Source organism: Pristiophorus japonicus, chromosome 32, assembly GCF_044704955.1.
Source record: "Pristiophorus japonicus isolate sPriJap1 chromosome 32, sPriJap1.hap1, whole genome shotgun sequence".
In the NCBI taxonomy this organism is placed as follows: Eukaryota; Metazoa; Chordata; class Chondrichthyes; family Pristiophoridae; genus Pristiophorus; species Pristiophorus japonicus.
Window position 1 is genome coordinate 8,853,796 of NC_092008.1, and position 9,059 is coordinate 8,862,854.

General features: G+C 53.7%; 1 protein-coding gene across 1 annotated transcript in view; it reads right to left on the reverse strand.

Moving 5' to 3' along the window:
- The window catches only part of LOC139240457 (filamin-A-like), a 144,614-nt gene that overhangs the window by 25,771 nt on the left and 109,784 nt on the right, over window positions 1-9,059 (reverse strand). Inside the window, 4 exon segments of the mRNA XM_070868991.1 lie at window positions 218-358; window positions 2,327-2,426; window positions 5,054-5,122; window positions 5,739-5,986. Coding sequence (XP_070725092.1) covers window positions 218-358; window positions 2,327-2,426; window positions 5,054-5,122; window positions 5,739-5,986 — 558 coding nt within the window.

Genomic DNA, 9,059 nt, shown 5'->3' on the forward strand with positions numbered 1-9,059 from the left:
CCAACCACCTTCCGACTCAGGTGGTCAAGGGACCGACCCACCTGAACCAGGGCCAAACCCCATTGGTCCAAACGGACCTGAATGTCCCTACGGTGATATCCCGGGCAGACCTGGAGATCCCCCCCCCTCCCATGGATCTTGGAGAATGTAATCAGAGATGCTCTTTCCACCAGACCAGGAATTGCAGCTCAACCAAGTCGGACCATGGGCATCTCACCTGGAATGTGGTTTCCATCGTACTTGATGCCCATCTCGTGCAAACCCACCTCAGTGGGGGCGAACTTGACCGTCACTGTGCCATCCTTGTTATCAACAATATCTGGCTTGGCTTTCTTGCCCGATGGCATGAGGACCTCACCTGGAATCATAGTCACAGAAGTTTACAAGCATGAAAAGGAGGCCATTCCGGCCCATCGTGTCCACGCCGGCCGACCAAGAGCTACCCGGCCTAATCCCACTTTCCCGCTCTGGGTCCGTAGCCCTGTAGGTTACGGCACTTCAAGCTGCACATCCAAATGTGGTGAGGGTTTCTGCCTCTACCGCCCTTTCAGGCCGTGAGTTCCACCCCAGACCCCCACCGCCCTCTGGGTGAAGACATTTCCCCTCTAAACCGCTCCCCAATTACTTTAAATCTATGCCCCCAGTTGTTGCCTCTCTGCCAAGGGAAATAGGTCTGTCCGATCCACTCTAACCAGGCCCCTCATCATTTTATACACCTCAATCAGGTCTCCCTCAGCCTCCTCTGTTCCAAAGAAAACAACCCCAGCCAATCCAATCTTTCCTCATCGCCAAGATGCTCCAGTCCAGGCAACATCCTGGTAAATCTCCTCTGCAATCACATCTTTCCTGTAATGACATGACCAGAACTGCATGCAGTACTCGAGCAGTGGCCTAACCAGTGTTTTATACAGTTCAAGCATAACTGTATTTCACGCCTCGACCAATAAAAGGCAAGTATTCCGTGTGCCTTCTTAACCACCTTATCTACCTGGCCTGCTACCTTCAGGGATCTGTGAACCTGCACTCCAAGGTCCCTTTGTTCCTCTACCCCTCAGTATCCGACCATTTAATGTGTATTCCCTCGCCTGGTTAGCCCTCCCCAAATGCATTAGCTCACCTGGAGTGGGAAGAGGGGCCATTAGCCACCTGCATTAGTCCCCACCATTTGAGATTTAACCCAAACACAGCCTGTGGTGATCCTAACCCCCCCCTCCATCCCAACACAACATTGGCAAAAAGCCAATAACCAAAAATATGAGTGGGGAGTTGGGCCAATTGACCCTTGGCCCATCACATCTCAATATTCATTCCCCAGTCCCAATCTGACCTCTGTCTCTTACACTGCCCCAACGAAGCTCAAGAACAGCACCTCATCTTTCGTTTCGGCACTTCACTCAAGAACGCAAGAAATAGGAGCAGGAGTCGGCCATTTGGCCCCTTGAGCCTGCTCCGCCATTCAATAATGTTATTTATGCAATAAAAGGTTCAAGCTGAGTACTGTTTAACTGAACAAGGTGCAACTTGTCTCCCGCTTTATTTAGGCCCAAAGTGCCTGACTCTCAAAATGGCTGGCCTTTTATACCAGAGCAGCACCTTGTGCGTGCTGTTTAGTGGCCTCCAACAATGATGCCATCTGGTGGCTACAAACTGAATGTACATGCATAACAAATAAGATCACGGCTGATCTGATCTTGGCCTCAATCCCACTTCCCCATAAACCCTTCACTCCATTATTCAAAATCTATCTCCACCTTAAATATATTCAGTGACCCAGCCTCCACAGCTCTCTGGGGCAGAGAATTCCACAGATTCACCAGAAGAAATTCCTCCTCATCTCCCGTCTTAAAATGGGTGACTCCTTATTCTGAGACTCCCTAGTTCTAGATTCCACCCACAAGGGGAAACATTCCCTTTGCATCTACCCGGTCAAACCCCCTCAGAATCTTACACGTTTCAAAAAGGATCACCTCTCATTCTTCTAAACTCCAATGAGTACAGGCTCAACCTTTCATAAGTCAACCCCCCTCATCTCAGGAATCAACCGAGTGAACGTTCTCTGAACTGCCTCCAATGCAAGTGTATCCCTCCGTAAATAAGGAGACCAAAACTGCACGCAGTACTCCAGGTGTGGCCTCACCAATACCCTGTATAACTGGAGCAAGACTTCCCTGCTTTTATACTCCATCTCCTTTGCAATAAAGGGCAAGATTCCATTGGCCTTCCTGATCACTTGCTGTACCTGCATACTAACCTTTTGTGTTTCATGCACAAGTACCCCCAGGTCAGTCCCATGTGAACCGTTTGAAGATGGACACTAGACCCTCACCTGTTATCTCTCCCTTCTTGATGGGGAAAGGGATCACCAGGTCAAAAGGTCGGAGGTCAGCCACATCCATGCCATTGACACCGAGGGGTCGATCTGTCGCCTATGGGGGGGGGGGGGGAAACGGAGAAGGGAGAACACACAATAGGGTCAAGTTTGCAAACTGAGCTGTTTGGAGGGGGGGGTGGGGTTGGCCACGATCCCACTCACCGATCTATTCAATGTGTACACGAGGGGGGGCGGGGGTTCATCACAAACCAGGCACCATCAGGAATAACCCAGCTTCTCCAGGCAACCCACCCACCCCGTTCCCATTGGGCTGACCCAAATCTGGTTCTTCAGATAGGGATGTCGGGTTTCGGGATGCAACCCCTACAACACCTCCAGCTCTCTGTGGCCATGGCCCACCAAACCAGATATATATGTTTCAAGAAACCTCTTGGAGGAAAGGGAGGCGCAGGAGGGGTTTAGGCAGGGAGGTCCAGAGCTTGGGGCCCAGGCAACAGAAGGCACGGCTGCCGATGGTGGAGCGATTATAATCAGGGGATGCTCAAGAGGTCAGAATTAGAGGAGCACAGACATCTTGGGGGGGGGGGGGGGGGGGGTGTTTGTAGGAGGTTACAGAGATGGGGAGGGGTTGTGGAGCTGGAGGAAGTTAGAGATAGGGAGGGGTTGTGAGGGTGGGAAGATACGAGATAGGGAGAGGGGGGCGAGGGGCATGATAAGGATGAGAATTTTGAAAGTGCAGAAACCGGGAGCCAATGTGGGGCAGCGAGCACAGAGGGTGATGGGTGAGCGGGACTCGGTGCGAGTTAGGACACAGGGCAACCGAGTTTTGGATTACCTCGAGTTTACAGAGTGTAGGATGTGGGAGGCCAGCCAGGAGCACAGCATGTTGGAAGAGTCAAGTCTGGAGGGGGCAGAGGCATGGAGGAGGGCTTCAGCAAAATTTCAACCCAATACCCACAAGCATCTCCATCGCCCCCCCCAGGATAGAAGCCTTGTCTGGAATGGTCAAGATATCTTTGGATGTTTCCTGGTGCATGGAATGGTGAATGTTTCCCCCAGTACCACATGCAGCCCACACAATAGACCAAACGACAACCGACATGTAAACACAGACACACGGGCTTCACAAAAGCCAAGGAAAAAATATATGGCGGACGTCTTGAGACACACACAAAAGCAGGCAAAATGGACACCATGTCAAAGGCTAGCTACATAAAGCCCCAGACAGGTAAGAGCGGGGGCAGCCAATGATGGCATGATCATCCTGGAATTCGGTAACCTTAAGAAATTTAGCTCCCTCTACACTGCCCCATCAAACACTCCCAGGGCAGGTACTGCACGGGGTTAGATACAGAGCAAAGTTCCCTCTACACTGTCCCATCAAACACTCCCAGGGCAGGTATAGCACTGGGTTAGATACAGGGTAAAGCTCCCTCTACACTGTCCCATCAAACACTCCCAGGGCAGGTACAGCACGGGGGTAGATACAGGGTAAAGCTCCCTCTACACTGTCCCATCAAACACTCCCAGGGCAGGTACAGTGGGTTAGATACAGAGTAAAGCTCCCTCTACACTGTCCTAACCCGGTGTCTTCGCCCCCTCCCCATCAAAACCCTACGAGAAGCCACATTAGAAGGAACTGAAGGACATCTCTACACACGACTGCAGCCCATCACCCCACTGCCTGGTATCTCCCGCCCCCTTGGGACAGAGCCCTTGGGAAACGTGCTGCTCGAAAGCGCAGTGGAAGCAGATTCAATGGCAACTTTCTAAAGGGGAAAGTGGATAAATACTTTAGGAAGGGGGAGGAAGTGTGCTGGTTTTTGTGGAGCGGGACTAATGAGAGCTCGTTGACGGAGCCTGCACACAGACCCGATGGGCCAAAAATGATGGACTCTTGTGCCACACCGTTCCACAATTGAATCAGACATTTACAGCGCGGGAGGAGGCCATTCCGGCCCATCGTGTCCTCACCGGCCGACCAAAAGCTACCCGGCCTCATCCCACTTTCCCGCTCTGGGTCCGTAGCCCTGTAGGTTACGGCACTTCAAGCTGCACATCCAAATGTGGTGAGGGTTTCTGCCTCTACCGCCCTTTCAGGCCATGAGTTCCACCCCAGACCCCCACCACCCTCTGAGTGAAGACATTTCCCCTCAAATCCCCTCTAAACCTCCCCCCCAATTACTTTCAATCTCTGCCCCCTGGTTGTTGACCCCTCTGCCAAGGGAAACAGTTCCGTCCTATCCACTCTATCCAGGCCCCTCATCATTTTATACACCTCAATCAGGTCTCCCCTCAGCCTCCTCTGTTCCAAGGAAAACCCCAGCCTATCCAATCTTTCCTCATCGCTAAAATCCTCCCGTCCCGGCAACATCCTGGTAAATCTCCTCTGCACCCTCCAGTGCGGTCACATCCTTCCTGTAATGTGGTGACCAGAACTGCACGCAGTACTCCAGCTGTGGCCTAACCAGTGTTTTACACAGTTCAAGCATAACCTCCCTGCTCTTGTATTCTATGCCTCGTCCAATATAAAAAGGCAAGTATTCCATAAGCCTTCTTGGGCCAGCGTCCTCCAAAACCCACCCTCCCCCCCCCCCCACCGACACACTCTCTCCCTCCTGCCCCCTTCGAGAACTGCCAAGTTTCCCAAATTCCAGGATGGTGCAGGATTAGACGGGACTGATCGGTTGCCAAGACGACGGAATGATGAAAGTCAGGTACCCAGCCATAAGTGGGTGCCATTCGTTGCTGGGCGATCTGCTGCTGGGCGATCTGATCCCCTTCAGTCGCCTGTTAGGGGCAAACGAGAAGTTAGAGACCAAGCGGGTTTATCCTAGCCCCCACCCCCCACTAACTGCACAGAGCACTGACTTACCCACCCCACCATGGCTTGCCCAGACAGTCCCAGAATGCTTCACCACCAGCCCCCCTCCCCAACCTGCAGCCCACCCACCCTCCCAGTCCCACAAACCCCATCGACCCCGCCTCCAATCCAATCCCCCAGCCCATGGAGCAGACCCCAAGCCAGCCAAGAGCAGCAAGAACCAGCCACCCCCGCCCAAAATCCCAATCGATAGACCAGACCAGAACCCCCCCACAAAACCACGTGACGGTCACGGAGATCAGAGGCTGGGTACGGGCCGGAGCCAGCGTCCGGTCAATCACAGACCCGCTATGACCGCCGAGCCGATACGAAGTGACCCCCCCCCCCTCGACCGAAATCCAATGCTTTCCCCCTCCGGTCCCAAGGGCACAAGTTCCCCGGCAACTACCCCACGGCCGCTTGGTGACCCATCGCCAGCCAGGGTGGGCTTCCAGCAACCCCCCCCCCCACCCAACACCCCAGAGACCCCGCAGTTGAAGCCCAAGCAGCGCACCCCCCCCCCCCCCCCCCAACCCCACTCACCGTGACCTGGAAGGGGCTGTTGGGAATATGCTCCCCGCCAAAGCGCACGCAGATGACGTATTTGCCGGGCTGCGGCGCGGTGTAGAATATGTCGAAAGTGCCGTCCGCATTCTCCACCACGTCAACGTCGACCTCTGAGCCGTCCGGCGTGCAAACCGTGCACGTCACCTTTCCCTTGCCCGCCGCCTTGGCGTCCACCGTGATCACCGTCTCTTCCCCGATCTGGATGGTCGGACCAATACCCGCACCTGGAGTTTCCCCAAAGACACAAGTAAAAGGAGAGACACACACACAGAAAAGAGACAGAGACTTGAGACTGGGCGCAACTCCACCGAGCCAGACGAGGTCAAGAAACATTCACAATGTAAAGTTACTGGAAATTATGGTTCGCACTTGCGATCTCGGTAGGCAGCGAGTGAGGAGGTCTGTCCGTCAAGGGCAACCCTTCCCATCCATTTCCAACACCCGCGCCCCCCACCCCCCCCCCCAAAACCAGCAGTGTCAAATCCCAACGGAGGACATGATGCCGTGGACCTTCCCAACCCAGGATGCCCCTTAAAGTCAGCAAAAACATACCCTCCATATAGGAAGTGGCTCGATTGGACAATGGCCACCCATTGAAATAGTTGGGTTACACACCAAAAAAAAAGTGTTTGAAACACAAACCAACAATCCCTTATAGGCATCGACCCCATTCCCCCCCCCCCGCCCCGCCCCCATTTTGCCAAGTGCCCATGTATGTGGACGCCATGGAGTTGGGACCATGAGGAACCCTGCCCAGTTTAGTCTGGGGTGTGTGGGGGAAGAATGTAGCCCAAACAAGACAACCCCACTCACTTCCCCCTGCCCCCCCCATCCCCCCCACAAAAAGCAAGCCCCTCCCCCTCCCACTCTTTGACCCAGTTCACTTGGAACGTGATCTCACCCCCTCGGCCTACCGAGATCACCGAGACCAGTCTCAAACTCAAGCATCCAATCAGCAACATGCGACATGGCCAAAGAAAGCACCACCGAATCACAGCGTTCAGTCTTGTGGGGTGGCAAGCACATTCGAGAACAGCCAATGGCAGCAGGGGAGGGCGGGGGCAAGGACTCCAAACCCAGCAACCACTTGGAGACAGCACCGCCCGGCTTTAGAAGAATCCGGAAGCTGAATTTCTCCCGGGGGGGGGGGGGGGGGGGGGAAACCACGATCAATCAGAACTCGACCCAAATGTGGGCCACGGCCCCAACCATCTTGCCCTCAAAAATTGGCCTGACACGAATTCAGACCCATCAATAAACACACCCTTCCAGAAGTTTGCCTCAGTGCCAAAGCTAGTCAGCGATAGGCTGCATCGAGCACAGGACTTCAAATGACTACTGGTCTAACTGGGCCTAATCCCGCCTTCAAAGATTAGAATTAGGAGCAGGAGTAGGCCATTCGGCCCCTCGAGCCTGCTCCGCCATTTAATACGATCATGGCTGATCCGATCATGGACTCAGCTCCACTTCCCTGCCCGCCCCCTTATCCCCTTATCGGTTAAGAAACTGTCTATCTCTGTCTTAAATATATTCAATGTCCCGGCTTCCACAGCTCTCTGAGGCAGCGAATTCCACAGATTTGCAACCCTCTGAGAGAAGAAATTCCTCCTCATCTCAGTTTTAAATGGGCAGCCCCTTATTCTAAGACCATGCCCCCTAGTTCTAGTCTCCCCCATCAGTGGAAACATCCCTTCTGCATCCACCTTGTCGAGCCCCCTCATAGTCTGATACGTTTCCATAAGATCATCTCTCATTCTTCTGAGCTCCAATGAGTAGAGGCCCAACTTCCTCAACCTTTCCTCATAAGTCAACCCCCCTCATCCCCGGAGTCGACCGAGTGAACTTTCTCTGAACTGCCAATACCCAAAAATCTCGATCTCAGCCTTGAATAGACTCTATGACTGAGCTTCCACGACCCTCTGGGGCAGAGAATTCCAAAGAGTCACCCCCCCGCACCCCCCTCCGAGTGAAGAAATTCCCCCTCATCTCCGTCCTAAATGGCCGACCCCTTATCCTGAGACTGTGTGACCCCCCTGGTTCTAGACTCCCCAGCCCAGGGGAAAACACCCTCCCCGTCAAGCCCTGAAAGAATCGTGACTGTTTTCAATGAGATCATCTCTCGTTCTTCTAAACCATCGGCCTAGTCTGCTCAATCTCTCATTAGGAGGATCGCCCCCATAACAGGAATCAGTCTGGTGAAGCCTTGATGCCAAATCGCAACCTGGTTGGGGGAAGGAACAGAGTTCGTTTTGTAGGGGGCAGGAGGGAGAAAAAAAAGGATCTATTCACACCCCAGGCCCGAGATGGCAGTATGACTCCAAGCAGTTACGAAGAGGAGCATCCTTAAACAAGGGCAGAGACGCATGTATACACACACACACACACACACAAACCATCTCTAAAAGCAGTCCTAAGCATCAGCTCCATCCAGCCCAGTCAGTCCCGAGCCCTCGGACCACAGAACTCATGCATTCAATGTCCGGATGAGTTAGTGTGGCCAAGCCAGTGACCGTATCAAGTCTCCACATGAGATGGCAAATGACAATTGTGATAGTTGGACTTCAAAAAAAAACCTTTGCTTGGATGGCTGTCTAAATCCCAGCCCGATGCCCCCCCAAGGTTGAATAGTGGCCCTTTTTTCCTTCCCGCACACCCATCCCCCCTCATCCACCAGCGATGGAGCAAAGGGCTACACACCCAGAAAAGGGAGAGGGGTGTTGGGTATATCAGTGTTACAGTGAGGGCTGTGGGGTATATCCGTGTTAGTGATTCCTCTGGCGAGAGAGAGTCATCATAGGCTGTCCCTCGGAATCGAGGAAGACTTGCTTCCACTCTTAACATGAGTCCTTGGGTGGCTGAACAGTCCAATACGGGAACCACAGTCCCTGTCACAGGTGGGACAGAGTGGTTGAGGGAAGGGGAGGGTGGGACAGGTTTGCCGCACGCTTCTTCCGCTTGGTTTCTGCACGCTCTCTGCGACGAGACTCGAGGTGCTCAGCGCCCTCCCGGATGCACTTCCACCACTTAGGGCGGACTGGTCTTTGGCCGGGGACTCCCAGGTGTCGGTGGGGATGTCGCACTTTATCAGGGAGGGGTGTCCCTGTAAAGTTTCCTCTGCCCACCTGGGATTCGCTTGCCATGTCGGAGTTCAGAGTAGAGCGCTTGCTTTGGGAATCTCGCGTCTGGAATGCGGACAATGTGGAGAGAGAGTGCGCTCCTGGTGGAGCTACAGGGCCCCAGCAATCCACTCCACCCCCAAAACACCATAAACCTCAACACTCGGAGATGTTCAACTAC